Raw genomic sequence first — 15273 nt, forward strand, 5'->3', positions numbered from 1 at the left:
CCACCTCCCTGCCCGCGGGGTGAGTTGAGTGGGAGGGGCTCGCGATCCACAATATTTTATTATATTATTTATTTATTTGGCTGCCCCGCGCGGCATGCGGGATCTTAGTTCCCTGACCAGGCATAGAACCTGTGCCCACTGCAGTGGAAGTGCGGAGTCTTAACCACTGGACCTACTGGACCGCCAGGGAAGTCCCCGATCCATATTTTAATTGCACTAGTAAAAAAGCCAAAACCAAGGCAAAAGAACCCATGATGAACAAAATATCAAGATTTTAAATAAAGGCAGGATCACTGCCTCATCCCAGTCAGGGGGCCTGGTTCCAACAAAACTTTGTGGGTTTTTTAGTAGTGCATTAAAATATTTTTTTTATGTTGACTACTGAGGTTTTTGGCACGCTGTAAGCTTATTTTCTAGGCGAGTGCCTCACTTGCCTCACCCGAGTCCTGGCCCTGGAATGAGTGAAGGATCGAATGAACGGTTGTGAGTCTGCACTGCTTGAAACCTAAGGGGAACCCAAAGCCCGGGCCCCGCCCACCCACTCTTGCCCCGCCCACCACGACGTGCCCCCGCCCCTCCAGGGAGTCAGCTCCACCCACAAACCCTGCCCAGCGCCCGGCGCCCGGCGCCTGGCCCCCGGCCCCTCCGGCCCTCGCGCACACCTGCGCGTCACTTCCGGGGCGGCGGTGGGAGTGAGGTTCACTTCCGCCAGCGGGGGAGCGGCGGCGGTGGCGGCGCAGGAGACCGGGCCGGGGCCCCGGGGGATTGACGGACGCACGGGCGGGCGGCCGGGAGCCATGGAGCGCGGCCCCGGGGCCGGGGGGCGCGGGCCGCGGCGGTGAGTGTCCTGCAGGGGCTGGCGCGGCTGCGCGGAGCGGTCTCAGTGCTTCCCGCGGCCGTTTGGAGAGCCGGGCCGGGCCGCGAGGCCGGGGCAGTCCGGCCGGACGCCCCCGAGACCCCGCACTCCCGGGGCGGCCGCGGTCCCAGCCGGAGGACCCCCGGATCAGGGCCAGGGACCGCGGGACGGCGTCTCCGACTCCGGCAGAGCCCCGTCCGCCGTCCATTCAGCCCTCCGACTTGGGGTGTGTTCTCACCTTTCCGGGTACGCGGCCCCGCCTTCGGGGAATGCGCTGTCCGAGCCGCGGACTCTATCCCCGGCCCCGAACCAGTGCCCCAGCCTGACACCCGGACCCGCCGAAGCAGCCGGAGCCCTGCTTCCTAAACGTCTCCAAGACACCTCTGCCCTTTCGCGGGCGTCCTCTGGCGGGCTGGGACACCTGGACAGGCTTCCCAGCCTTTGCTCCAGTCCCATCTCCAGGCTACAGCTAGGGCATATCCACAGCTCCTAACCCACGGGCTCCATTCCCAGCCCGGGACTCCTCCAGGGCTCCTCCTTCTCCCCCAGGATGAAGTCCAAACTGCAGCAGGGCTCACGGGCGCGGCCCGACCCAGCTCTGGCTCTCTCCAGGATCCCTCTACTCTCCTCTTCCTCCCAGTGTCCCTCTAGCCTGGAACCCGCTGTCATTTCTGGGTTTTGCCTGTTTTCTCCCCTCCGCCCTGCTTCCTGTCACCCGGCACTTTGCCTGTGCCTTTCAGGCTGACTGGCTGAATGAGGTGCGGTCATAGTCGTCCGTATTTAGGTCGTCCTGGAGTATTATAATTGCCTGGTTCCATGTTGGCCCTCATGACACTGCCAGCCTGCACCGGGCCCGGCAGCGTGGTGTCCGATTATGTGCTTGTGGGTGAAATCGCTGGGCTCTTGGTGCCAGGGGTGCTTGCCCAGTGAGTGAGGCATCTGGATGTGCTCTGTCCAGTCCGAGGCCAGGCTCTCAGGTCACATTCAGTGACATCCATAAAAGACAGCGGGAGGTCCCAGGTCTGCGTGGCTTGAGAAGAGACTTTCCCCGCTCTGTCAGATGTCAGACCCGGCGGACTGTAGCGTCCCCCTTTCCCTTTTGCCCCTGGTACTTTGTCCATTCGTTCAGTCAGTGTTTACTGAGCAAGAACAGGTAGTAGTCTTGCCCTCATGGAGTTTCTCTTTGGTTTGAGGGGTATGGTTGAACATGCAACTACAAGCTGCAGAGACAGATCTGAACCATGAGAGTGTGTGTGTGTGGGGGGCTGACCCTGTTTGGAAGGGTGCTGGAAGGGAGATGTGAAGGGTGGGTGGGACAAGGGTCACAGGTTGTCTGGTGAGATTAGGGGAACTGCTGGGGCTTCGGCTCTGAGTCAGGAGAAGGCAGTGGGGCTCATCAGGGGAGAGTGAGGTACAAGATGCGTGAGGCTGGAGAGGTCGGCCCCACGCCTGGTGCCAACCTGGCAGATCGTGGTGAAGGCTTTGATCTCTATCCTGAAAATAGTGGGGCTACTGGGGCACCCCAAAAGGGAGGTAGCGTGATCAGATTTGTGTTGTGAAAAGATCTTTTGGCAGCTGGGGTGAGAATGGCCCAGAGTGGGTGATGGTGGCCCAGCTGGGGGTGGGGGTAGGGACCGGCGAGGAAGGAGACTGTGCATGCCCCAGGCAGAGTCAGCAGGCCCTGGGATGGGCGGATCTGAGGGTGCAGGGAGGTGTCAAGGACGGCACCCCGGTTTCTGGCTTGGTCAGCGGGACCCTGTCCACCTTAGTATGCCTGTTCATCCTCGGGTCACCAGAGGCCTCCTACCTGCCCACCGGCTCTCAGCCAGGCCTTCCTCTCAAAACGAGCCTTCCCTGTGCCACCCAAACTTCAGACCCGCCAAGTCACCAAAGCACCAGTGCAGTGTCATCTGTTGGGGCCTGGGCCTCTTTGAGAATATGTTGGAACAACATCGGTTTGGTTGACACTCTGGAGGGGGAGGGAGGGTGTCCTGGGCACTGTGGGGTATTGAGCAGCACCCCTGGCCCCGCCCACTCAGTGCCAGTAGTAACCCCCCCCGCCCCCAAGTCATGACAACCAAAGATGTCTCCAGACCTTGGCAAGTGTCCCCGGGGGGCAAACTTGCCTTCGTCTGAGAACAGTGTGATGGACTTGTAAAGCGAGCATCCCACCTGGGAGTCTGGGGGCTCCTGGAGGTGGTCCGTGTCCCCGCCTCGGCTCTTGCCACCCTCTCCCACACCCCTCCGTGTGCCCCCATCCGAGTGACTGTGATGCGGCTCTCTGCAGCCCCCGGTCTCAGATCACAGGTCTGGAGGGAGCAGGTGTATTTCTGGGCCTCAGACTGCGCCGACCTGCTCTGCATCCGCGTATCCCTGGCCCAGTGGTTTACAAATGCTGTGGCCCCGAAACAGAACGGGCTCAGGTGCTCTGCTGCTGACACTTGAGTTGTGAGCGTGTGTCCCTCCCTCACTCCAGGCTGTAGGGAAAATGTAGTAAGTGAGTAAGTACTCTGTATTTTCAAACCTCTATATTTTCTTCCAGTCTCCCTGTTGGCAGCTCCATGTACGATTGTAGTTGCTTTAGCAATTTTGCTGTAGTCTGTTCAAGGCCACGTTTCACACGACATTCTGCGTTTCTTCTCTGAGCCTGACCCATTCCACCACTTTCCCCTCATCTTATTCACTGTCTCTGTGACCTGAGTGGTGTCTGATTGATAGATGAGGAAACTGAGGCCCAGGGAGGCTAAGCAACTTGCCCAAGGCCACAGACACCTAAGCTGGCAGAGCTGGGGAAGGAACCCCAGGCTCCCATGACCCTGCCCTGCCTCCCCCCACCCCAGCAGGCTGACCCCTGGGCCTGGCCCCAAGCACTGGAGAGAGCCATTGTCTCAGCCCAGTAGGCCTTCCCAGCCTCGAGATGTATCCTGCTTTTGTTTCCAGAGCCTTTGTTTGTTGTATTTCCTCTGCCTGGGCTCCTGTCTCTGGACTTCGCAGGCCCTGGGAGCTGGGAGCGTGCTCCTGGGTCCCTGTGGTCAGCAGTCGGTCCTCGCCTGGCTGAGCTGTGGCACCTGGGGGTGGCAGTTGCGGACGGGCCCCAGGGCAGAGTCTGGGCCAGCCGTGTGGACAGAGGCACGGGGTGGGAGTGGGCTGGGGTGACATTTCCCGGGGCCTGGAGCAGGAGCTGTGCTAGGGAGAGCTGGGGGGGGCCAGGGCTCTGATCACCCCGCACAGCCTGCAGGCCGAGGCTGGGCTGATGAATGGGCTTAAATGGCAAGAGTTGGTGTCTGCCAGCGGAGGAAGGGTGCTGGCAGGCGGGGTCCTGGTCAGGTTTAGGTCCCACCAAGGTCACTTGGGAGCCCCGGGGGAACTCCACATCTTGCTGTCCCCCTGCAGGGTTTCCCTCTGTGCGACATGGACACACGAGGCTGCGAGGCTCCCAAGGGCTCAGCTTGGACCGCGATGGGGCTGGGCTGCGGCCTCCTAACAGGGCTCTCGTCTGGGGCGGTGGCTGGGGGTCGCCCTGCCCCCTGCCCGTGTCTCCGAGCACCCCCATCCCTCCCCTGCCGGGCGAGGCCCGCCCCGGGGCCCGGCGCCCGCCATGAACGGCCTGTCGGTGACTGAGCTCTGCTGTCTCTTCTGCTGCCCGCCCTGCCCTGGCCGCATTGCTGCCAAGCTCGCCTTCCTGCCTCCAGAGCCCACCTACTCGCTGGTGCCTGAGCCCGAGCCCGGGCCCGGTGGGGCCGGGGCTGCCCCCTCGGGGACCCTGCGGGCCTCAGCCGGCACCCCCGGGCGCTGGAAGCTCCACCTGATGGATCGCGCCGACTTCCAGTACAGCCAGCGCGAGCTGGACACCATCGAGGTCTTCCTGACCAAGAGCAGCCGGGGCAACCGCATCTCCTGCATGTACGTGCGCTGCGTGCCCGGCGCCAGGTGAGCCACGTGGACTCGACCCCCCGGGGTGGAGGGACCGGGTGGGGGGTAGGAGCCCAGGATGTGCTCCATCCTCAGGGCTCTCGTTTCGGCCTGTGGTGGCCCCTGGAGGGCCAGAGACCGGCGAAAGCCCATCTGGAGGTGCGGGTGCCCGGGGATTCTTCTCGCCAAAGGGGTGGCAGATGAGATCTGCCCATGGCCAAGGAACTGCCGGGGGCCCTTCCACGTGCAGCCCTCTGGGGGGCCCTCTCGGCACCCTGTCTTGTGGACGAGGACCCTGAGGCTCGGGGGTGGCTCTGAGTGGCTGCGTCACGTCACCTGCTCGATGTGGAGCTGTCTCCTTCCGGGTCTCAGTGTTCACCTGCCCAGGGCTGGTCTCCTGGGCCCTGGGTGCCTGGTGAGGCCCGGCACCCGCTTTGGGCCGGTGGCCCCTGAGGCCCGGCTGGCGGCTTGGGCCAGCTCTGACTGCCAAGCCCTACGGCGGTGCAGAGGGGGGCCTTCCAGCTGCTTCTGCCTCAGAGCAGGCTAGGTCCAAAGGGCAAGCTTTTACCTTTCAGCTGGGCTGGGCTAGGGCCACAGTGGGGCTGGAGGAAGAAGGCTCTGCAAGGCTGTCAGCCAGGATCCAGCCTGGTCACCTGCCCTTGGCATGACCGCCTGGCAGGGCCGCCATGGGGCAGAGGGCAGAGGTGGCAGCCCGGGTCATTCCCTGAAGGAGCGGGAAGAGCTGCACCACGGTGAACGGGGCTTGGCTCTCTTCGCCTGTGGTCGGAGGGCCGCATCTCGTCCTCCAGGATGGTTCCGAGCAGTGGGCAGACGCCCCTCCCATCCTGGGGCCATCACAGTCCCTCCAGCAGGAACAATTCCAGGGGAGAGGTGGCTGCTGCCCAGGGCGTCAATGTGATGGTCACTGCGGCTTCCTGGGCTCACGCTGGGGGTCCACCTGTGCCAAGAAGGTGACCGGTGGGCCCAGCGGCCCCCTTTGATGAGCGGAAGCCCGAGGCTCCACTGTGTGTCATGGCCTAAGTCACGCCAGGCAGAACCAGGCACTGTTCCCCTCGGCGGGGCTCCTGCCCCCTCCGCCCTTCGCCCTCTGACCTGTGCTTCCCCACTGCCCACCCCAAGGTACACGGTTCTCTTCTCGCACGGCAACGCGGTGGACCTGGGCCAGATGAGCAGCTTCTACATCGGGCTGGGCACGCGCCTCAACTGCAACATCTTCTCCTACGACTACTCGGGCTACGGCGTGAGCTCGGGCAAGCCTTCCGAGAAGAACCTCTACGCCGACATTGATGCCGCCTGGCAGGCCCTGCGCACCAGGTGAGCTCACGCGGCAGGGAGGGGCTGGCGGGTGCGTCTCCTTACAGGTGGCCGGACCTGGTGAGACCAGGTGGGAGGAAGCCCAGGTGGGTAGCCCCGCAGAAGAGGGAGCTGGTCTGCGGCCACACTGGCCACAGGAAGAGGCCCGACCCCTGTTCCCTCTGCAGGGTGACAGGCGTGCTTGGTGTGCAGGGGGAAGGCAGTCCTCCAGCCTCCCTGGGGGGGGGGGGCCCTCCTGGGAGCCGCTGGCCTGGGACTGTCCCCATGGGAATGGAGGTTCCGCCTGGAGGGAGGGGGCGGGCAGAGGACGAGGCCCCTCCTGAGCCCAGGAGGTGGCGTGTGAGGGCGGTGTGAAAGGACTCTGGGAGCCCCGAGGCTGAGGGAGCACTTGGGGTGCGGGGAGGGGCTGGGCCTCTGTATCAGGGTTCTGGTCGTGGAGCTTGGCCTCATCCTGAGGAGGGTCTCCTCTGAGCCTGGAAGGTTCTGTTGGGCAGCTTCGTACCCAGCACAGTCCTGGTGGCTGGAGGGAGGTCAGCTCCCAGAGGCTGGGTCCTCCCCAGGCATGGTGCCCAGCACACAGCTGCTTGCTTGACTCAAACAGGGCCCCCACTGTCTGGTCTACATCTCCGTCCCCAGACCCCACCACCCCGGTCATCCAGGTCCTGGCAGCCCCCTTCCACCCCGTGCTCGCTCACTGAAGCACAATAGCTCAGTCTCTGTGCAGAGATGGCCCGGGCCCTGTGCTGCTCTAGAGGGAGACCCACCCAACCCCACCCTCCCGAAGGCGGTGCCCTCTGCCTGCCCAGGGCCGCTCCATCTTGGCCCTGCCTGGCCGACTGGCGCAACCAGCTCCTTCAGGGACCACAGCCAGCCTGCCCTGGGGAGGTGGGGCCCTGGTTGCTGGAGTGATGCACCAGGCAGTCCCTGATGCAGGCCCTGGGAGCAGGATCCCCTGGCACCACCTTGGCGCTGGGGACCCGTGCTGGGTGGCGTGGTGCAGGTGTGTGTCCACACTCGGCTGCCGCAGCCTGTCCCCACTGGCTGGGGGTCACTGGCAGAATCATACCCCGCCGAAGGGTCAGGGGTCTGAGCTCTGTCATCCATCCGTCTGTCCTGCTGCCAGCCTTGATCTCCAGAGACCTGGTCCCTCAGACCCAACAGCTGAGAATCAGCAGGAGGGTGGGCCGCTGGGGCCCAAGTGGTGGCCCGGGGCGGGGCAGGCCTGGAAAGAAGAGCTGTGTCAGCCGGCACCTGTCACGTTTGTCCAGGTGGAGACAGCCAGGTGGCAGCTGGGGGTCCCTGCCTGGAGCTGGGTGATAGGACGAGGCTGGTGCTCAGCACAGCAGTGCTCATGGTGAACCAGGGAGCAGGTCGGGAGGAGCTTGCAGGGTGGTAGGCACAAGGCCAGATGGCATCCCCGAGGCCTGGGGGTTGGGGCCGGAGGACAGGGACAGGTGCAGATGGCGCCTGGGTGCCCAGGTGGGTTGCCCAGGTGAGACAAACACCTTCCCTGGCCACTCGGAGGAGGGGCATCCCCTTTGAGATCAGGATGTGGGTGTGGGGAGGAAGGCCGTGGAGGCCCCCTGCAGTGGGAGGGTGGTGAGTGGGTCCTTGTGGGGTCAGGAGAGGACTGTGCTGGGGTGGCGCTGGGGGAGGCCCGTGTGGAGGGGGCGTGGGGGGGTCAGGACCTGGCCACTGTGTAGGAAAGGTGCCCAGGGAGGGAAGTGGTGGCCACCCACCTCCTCCCCTCAGGAGCCGCTATGCCTGCTCACCCACGTTGTACTAAGCAGCTGAGGGGCCGCAAACTGGCTGAGACGAGAGAGGAGAGGACGAGGCTGCCTCCGTTCCCCGAGGCCAAGGGGGTGGGTGAGGGTGACGGGTGCTGGGAGGAAGACACGCCCCCGCCCAGGTGTGACCAAGTAGATGCTGTCGAAACTGAGGGTAGAGCTGGGGGCCTGGGGCTTCGGGCAGCCAGCTCCCCTCACACCTGTGGATCCTGCCTCCCCTGCTGAGCGGACCGCCTCGGGGCTGGGAGGCAGGGGAGCGTGCCTGGGCGCCACCCTATTGCCTGGAGCCTGCGCGGAGAATGGGGGACTGCACTAGGAGGGCAGGCAGTGGGAGGGGTGTGCGTGTTGCGTCGCGGCTGATCTGCCCCCACCGCCGCCAGGTACGGCATCAGCCCAGACAGCATCGTCTTGTACGGGCAGAGCATCGGCACGGTGCCCACCGTGGACCTGGCCTCGCGCTACGAGTGCGCCGCGGTGGTGCTGCACTCCCCGCTCACCTCGGGCATGCGCGTCGCCTTCCCCGACACCAAGAAGACCTACTGCTTTGACGCGTTCCCCAAGTGAGCGCGGAGGGGGGCGGGTCCGCGGGCGGGGGCGGGGACCCAGGGGGCGGGGCCTCGGCGGGGTTGGGGCGTGGAGGCCTAATGTGCCCCGACCCGCAGCATCGAGAAGGTGTCCAAGATCACGTCGCCGGTGCTCATCATCCACGGCACGGAGGACGAGGTGATCGACTTCTCGCACGGGCTGGCGCTCTACGAGCGCTGTCCCAAGGCCGTGGAGCCTCTGTGGGTGGAGGGCGCCGGGCACAACGACATCGAGCTCTACAGCCAGTACCTGGAGCGCCTGCGCCGCTTCATCTCCCAGGAGCTGCCCAGCCAGCGCGCCTAGCCTAGCAGCAGGCCCGAGCCGCGCCGGGACCTCAGCAATAAGGCGGCGCCCGGACCCCGCCCCGGCCCCGGGGGCTGCATGTGAACCCCCGGGCGCCCCACGTCCTCGAAGCAGCTGGCCGGTAGGGGTCGGGACCTGACCCGGCCCCTGGGCCGTGGACAATGTACAGGCGACGGAGCTATGCTCTCCTTTCCTTTTGGAAGCAAAACGAAGGAAAAACGTGAGAACAGAAATTAAAGATTTAAAATTTTAAGGTTCCTCTCCCTTTCTTGGCTCATGCGTGCTCTCCCTGGGGCTCAGCAAGCACGAAGAGGGGGCCGGGCTTTGTCCCCAACCCCCCAGGGAAAGTTCACAACTGCGGGTGTCAGGTCACTCCCTACAGGAGAGGGGTCCAGTTCGGGTCCTTGGGGCTGCCGGTTGCCTGGGTGGTGACGGAGGGGCGGCAGCATTCGAACCCAGGACGAGGGCGCGCCTGGGGAGGGTGGTGGGCTTCCTGTCTCCGAGACAACCCTGGGGGTGGAAGTGGCCGCCGCCGGTTTAGGCTGGGCCTGCTCCGGTCCCCCAGAGAGGCAGACAACCCTTACGTGCCCGTGTGGTAGACATCGCAGGGCTGCTCTTCCCATCCCACCCGTCCTCGGCTCCCGCTGCACAGAGAGCTAAGAGAGTCTTGCAAACGGTGACGCTTGGGTCCAGTGGAGGGCAGTGACAGGTCCGAGGCCCCGTGGGGCCTCCCCAGGAATGAGGTCACGATGAGCACCCCGCAGCACGCCTCCGGACCTTGGTCTGAGCTGTATCCTCCGCCCGGGGTGCCCTTGAAGACAGGGTCGGTCCGCGTCACCCTGGACCCTGGCCAGACGCCTAGCTCATCAACGGCCTCCGGAGTACCCTCTGCGACCTCCAAGGGCGGCACTCTAGAGTGGGTGAGGCCTCAGAGGCCTGTCATCCACCCCGAGGTCGGGCGGCGGCTCGGCGTGTGTGGCGACACTAGGCAGTGGCGAGGCCGGGAGCCGGCGATGCTTCCGCCTCGGCCCCTCGGGGTCCGCGGCCCCTTTAAGAGGGGGCGGTGCTTCGGTCTGTGGGCGGGGAAGACGGCAAGGGGCGCGGCCGGGCGAAGCGGAAGTGGGGTGGCGCGCGCATGGCGGAGGCAGTGGGTGGCGGAGCGCGAGGAGGCTGCGGCTTGCGCGGTAAGTGGCAGCGGCTCGGGCTCCGGCTGGCCGGCCCTGCCCTTGCCGCCGTCCAGGTCGTGGGAGCGCGCGCAGCGGGCCGGCCGACGCCGGCGGGTGTGTGTCAGCGCTGTCTGTGGCTCACAGCTGGGCCTCGGGCCTGGGGCGCTGGAAGAGCCAGGAGTGGCCCCGGCCACGCCGCCGTCCCTGACCCAGGACGGTGCCCGGCCTTGACCCTCCCGAGCCCCACGGGCACTCCCGCTGGGAATCTAGGCTCGCGTTTGATAATCCAGGACGTCTGGGAGCAAAACTGAACGTGGGGTGTGTTCTCTCGGGAGCAGAGAGCATCGGGTCCTTTCCGCCGCGGGGCGTTTGCACGGGCTTGTCCTCGTGACCGACGTGCCGCCACTACGGCTCGGCCTTTGCCGATCCCCCTCAGCACGTCCGGCTCCTCAGCCTCCCGCTGCAGTATTTCTTTCCCGAAGCTGCCCCCCAGCCCTGTGCTCCCACTGACCCCACTGCTGCCCGTGTCACAAGAGTCCGCCGACTTTTCACTCCATCAGAATGTAAGTTCCCTGAGTGCCGGGGCTCCGCAGTGCAGCAAGTCCAAAGCGACGGCTCACGATCGAACAAAAATGTTTTCAGACACACAGAGTAATTCAGAGTATAGAAGTGTTGGGTGAAAACTAAGTGTTCTTCCCACCCCTGACCTCAAGTGCTCCCCTCCACTGGAGCAGAGAGGAAGCAGTTTCTTATGTGTCAACAAAGAAAGTGCATGTGTAGCTAATGAGTTTATATAAAAGTGTGATCCTCTTAGCGTGCCTTGGAGAGTGTTGAGTTTCCCCTACATAGATAGATTGGATCCAGTCCTCCTGGTGGCCACGCCACAGTTTATTAGCACTATAATTTATTCATCCTGTTTCTTGTTGGTTGACATGTAGGTTTTTTCCAGTCTTCCGTAGCAGGCAATGCTAGGTCCAGTATCCTCGTACAAATATCTTCCTACCCAAGTACGAGTACTTCTGGAGGCTGAATTCCTTAATACAGAAGGGTTAGGTCCAAGGGCTTTTCATAGAACTCTAAATGGGTATGTGATTCCTTAAAATAGTATTTCATTGTAGTTTCATTTGTGTTTCCTAGAAGTATAATCAAACATCTCAGTGCTTCTGTCAGATTTGTTTTTATGTTGATCATTTCTACCACTAATATAATCATTTTGAAACTGGAAGTCTATTATAAACATGTATATACTTAAAAAGCCGTTTGTATTTCACGTTCTTTGCCCATTGGGTTCTTGATGTTACTGTTGGGCTCTTGGGTTGGGTTCTGTTGGGTTCTTGGTGTTACTGTTTTATAGGAACACTTTACATATTAAGAAAATTAGCCCACTGTCTTAAAAATATATACATTTTTTCCAACTTGTCATTCGTGTTTGACTTGGATTGTGTGTGGGTTTTTTTGGTTTTTTTTTTTCGTTTGTTTGTTAATTTTATTTATTTATTTTTGCCAGGCACCTAAAATCGTTATCAGTCATTACCTTATCAATATGGCTTCTGCCTTTTGTATCGTGCTCAGAGATATCTTCCCTACTACACGATTGTAAAACTTTTGATGTTTTCTTATGTAAATATAATGGTTTGTTTTTTAAATATGTATTTAAATTTTTGGTCTAACTCTAGAAAGGACTTCTGAGAAGGAGTAAGGTAGGAACCCAAACTGCTTTTTCCCAAATCGTTCGCCCCCAAAGCCATTTCCCGTTAAAGCCATTCTTTCCCCGACTGAAGCACCGCTTTTACCGCACGCACGAGGGGCTCTCCGTGTCCGGGGCTCTGTTTCTAGACCCTATCACCCCAGTCATCCTGAACCCTGCTGACTTCTTTACTGTCTGGAGGCCCCAACTCCCCTCATGAAAATCAAGAGAAGTTGTCACAATAAACAGCTGATGGCTTGAACATGTTCCCTGTAATGCTAGTTCTGACAGATAGGATTCTGAAAACTTAAGCCTTTGGGGCCTCCCCCCGGCCCCCGTGTACAGTCACAGTGCGAGGTGCTGACCTTGCTTGAGGTCAGCTTTACTCGCCGGTGCCTGCCCATTGCAAGGAAGGGATAAGCTAAGGCCAGGGGCTCCGCCGTTCTGCGGGGGACTCGCCTCTCCCACGGCGGGTGCCTCTGAGGGGCTCTGCCTCTGAACCGCAGGGGCTGTGATGGGGGGAGTGGTACCTTCCGGGATGCACGCCCCCCCTTCCTTTCCACTTGGTACGGCCCATGAGCCAGGCCGCCTGGGACAAGGGCCAACTTTCGGTTCTCCATTTTGTGAATTTCCCAGGACACACGTGTTCACACCGGGCAGCGTTCTTGCGCTGCTCAGCAGACGCCCCCGGCTCCCCGGCGCCTCGGGTCCTCGGCTCGACACCTGGCCTGGCGCACCTCACCTGACACCTGGCCCCTGGGTCCCGGAACCAGGGTCCAGGCTCTCTGTTCCGCGGCCTAGGCACGCCTGGCACCCAGAGACCCCGGGGGACACAGCCCGCCCAGGGGGTGGGGCTGCCTCAGCCAGGCACAGGCCCCTCCCCGAGGGTGGGGTCCGGGTTGTGCGCGTGCCCCTCGCCCTGAGGAGCCCCGACTGGACTTCCTGCGGGGCCCAGCCCCCGAGGGCCCTCCGTCCATCCTCCCTTCCTTCCTCTGGCGACCCTGCTTCACTGCCCCCGCCATCAGGCTGAACTGGTGGGACCCACCCCTCTGGTTCTGCCGTCTCTGTGTGAACGGGGGGACCCCAGGGGTCCCAGAAGAGGGCGGGGAGTTCAGTGTCCTCCCTGACGCGTAGTGGCTAAGGTTATGTGAGGAGCTGTGGCCCCCCCAGGGCCCAGATCTGAAATGGGGCCTCGCGGTGGGTGCCACCCCTCAGGGCTCCCGGCACCCCGACCCAGGGCCTGGGCGCTCCCCCAGGGCAGGCACTTTGTCTGCTTCACGGTCAGGGTGCAGGGCCAACGTGTTAACTGTGCGATTCCATCAGGTGGGAGTGCCAGCCCAGCGTCAGGGTCCCCCTTAAGTTTCGAAGCTCCTGCCGTGTGCCAAGTGGATCTTCACGACGACAACCCTGGGCTACTGGGGTCGCTGTCCCCACTGTCCCCACTTCAGGGGAGATGGCTCTGGTCAAGCTGCCCAGAGAAGGAGGCCTGGGACCCTGGCTGGACTCAGGCCTGGACTCTCTGGTGCTCAAGTGGTCTTGGGACACAGGTGTGCCCCTGCTGGACAGTGAGCTCTGTGCTGCCAGACCCCAGGGCCAGGGGGCACAGATCAGAGCCCCGTGTGTGTCCACAGCACGTCCAGGTGAGGTGGAAGGGATGGGCCTGGCTGTGGTCACGGTCATCGCTGGGAGGAGCCGAGCCTGGTGCTCTCTGAAGCCCAGCAGAGCGCCGCGCAACCCACGTTACAGGAGAGGGCCTTGAAGTGGGCTTGTCATCTCCCCCAGCAGGGCACGGGGAGGCCAGGCCCACGGGTGGCCCCCACTACAGCTGGCCATCTGAAACTTGCCTCTGGAAGTCCCTGCTTTCCAGGGGTCGGTCCCAGGCCAGCAAGGAATGGAGGATGAGCAGGGGCCCTGGGGAGGGAGTTCACGCGGCTCAGGCCAGACCCGCCCCCTCCCGCTCCTAGAGAAGGGAAGGGTTGGGGGGGGGGCGGGCGGGCTGGCTGGGTCTCTCCCCAGCAGCTGGGAGCAGGGACCTGGCACCTCCTGTGGGGGAAGATAGCCACATGCCCACTGCCCGGCTAGGCCTGGGCTGGGGCCTTCTGCACCTCCTACGTGTGACCAACCCCTAGGACCATGGTGAGTAATCTGACACACGTTAGAAATAAACACGGATGGGGACTTCCCTGGTGGTCCAGTGGTTAAGACTCCACGCTCCCAATGCAGGGGGCACGGGTTCGATCCCTGGTCGGGGAACTAAGATCCCACACGGTGCACGGCTTTAAAACAGAAAAAGAATATTTTTTGTGTACCTTTGCAGGAGTGGAATTGCTGGGTCACAAGGTACCACATTTACGGCTGTGACAGCTCTGTACACAGCTGTGAGAATGTAGAACTCCTGGTGCCTCCGATGTGGGCTGCTAGCATCCACCCCTCGTGTTTAATTTCAAATGTTCACCTCGGACTAGTTTGGGCTTTACAGAAAAGCTGTCATGTCTAGCCTCCCCCCAGCGCCCCTCGTGGGAGGGTTTTGTGAAAACCAAGGACTAACTTGTGTACCTGCCCATTCGCACACTCCAGACTTTTTTCCCATCTCTGCAGTTTTCCCACTAACGTCCTGTTCTGTTCCAGGGTCCGACCTGGCAGCCCACATGGCCTTCAGTCATCATGTCTGCTTACCCTCTTAAAACATGTGACGCTCCTGCAGTCTTTCCTGGTTTTTCATGACCTTGACAGTTTGGGGACCAGTCGGGAATTTCTGTAAAATGTCCCCTAATCTGAGCCTTTCTGAGGTTTTCTCGTGATCAGACCAGGGCTATGGGTATAGGGAAGAACACCCAGAAGTGAGGTGCCCTTCTCATCACATCCCACTGGGGATTGCTGACACCCTGAAGACGACCTTGACCTCCTGGCTAAGGTGGGGTCCCCAGGTTTCCCCACAAGCAGGTTACTGTCCTCAGCCCAGCCGACACCAAAGTGGGGGAGTTATTTAGAAGATAACTTTTCAGGGACTTTCCCGGCAGTCCAGTGGTTAGGACTCTGTGCTTTCACCGCCAGGGGCCCAGTTTTGATCCCTGCTCGGGGAACCAAGATCCTGCAAGCCGCATGGCATGTACAAAACAAAAAGAAAAACAAAAACTTTTCATACAGAAAAGTATGAGAGGAAAGGGCCCATGGCCCATAATTGCACTGCCTAGATATCTACTGACATTTAAAGAAAATAAAAGTAATAAATACACATGGATTAAAAAAAAGGTTGAACTATACAGAAAGTACTATTAAAACAAAAAGTAAAGGATTCACTCTTTAAAAGAAAAAAAAAGCTATGGTCCTTCCAGAATGTCTGTACATACAGACACACCGACGTACACGCAGGTACATGAGCCTAGATTCCCACCCTGACCTGTCAGGGCGCCAGGGCATCCATGTTTCCGATGCGCTCCACTTTATATTGCCTTCCCCTCACTGGCAGCTGGGAGGCTCGCCCTCTGAGCCCCCTTCCCTTCCACACCTCCCTGTGTCTGCTCCTGCCCAGCTTGGCTCCATGGGCCTTGTGGTCTGGCGAGAGCCCCCCTGAACCCCTTGGTGACAGAAGGGAAGGCTAGAGATGGGCCCCCATCTACAGGTGAGGAAACTGAGGTCTGG

The 15273-nt window shown here is 61.5% G+C and overlaps 1 protein-coding gene across 1 annotated transcript; it reads left to right on the forward strand.

The window, feature by feature from the left end:
• Positions 1-710: 710 nt before the first annotated feature.
• On the forward strand, positions 711-9031 carry ABHD17A (abhydrolase domain containing 17A, depalmitoylase). Its single transcript, XM_079703097.1, has 5 exons — positions 711-838; positions 4250-4786; positions 5909-6103; positions 8271-8450; positions 8553-9031. The coding sequence occupies exons 2-5, from the start codon at positions 4455-4457 to the stop codon at positions 8776-8778; spliced, it is 933 nt and encodes a 310-aa protein (XP_079559223.1). The 5' UTR covers positions 711-838; positions 4250-4454; the 3' UTR covers positions 8779-9031.
• The last annotated feature ends 6242 nt before the right edge of the window (positions 9032-15273 follow it).

The sequence above is a fragment of the Hyperoodon ampullatus genome, assembly GCF_949752795.1.
Source record: "Hyperoodon ampullatus genome assembly, chromosome: 4".
NCBI lineage: Eukaryota > Metazoa > Chordata > Mammalia > Artiodactyla > Ziphiidae > Hyperoodon > Hyperoodon ampullatus.

Bases quoted from the DNA above. Each gene is read 5' to 3' on its own strand.
- ABHD17A (XM_079703097.1), top strand. From the start codon at position 4,455: ATGAACGGCCTGTCGGTGACTGAGCTCTGCTGTCTCTTCTGCTGCCCG. The intron at 4,787-5,908 runs GTGAGCCACGTG...GCCCACCCCAAG, and splicing joins CGCTGCGTGCCCGGCGCCAG to GTACACGGTTCTCTTCTCGC. The intron at 6,104-8,270 runs GTGAGCTCACGC...CACCGCCGCCAG, and splicing joins TGGCAGGCCCTGCGCACCAG to GTACGGCATCAGCCCAGACA.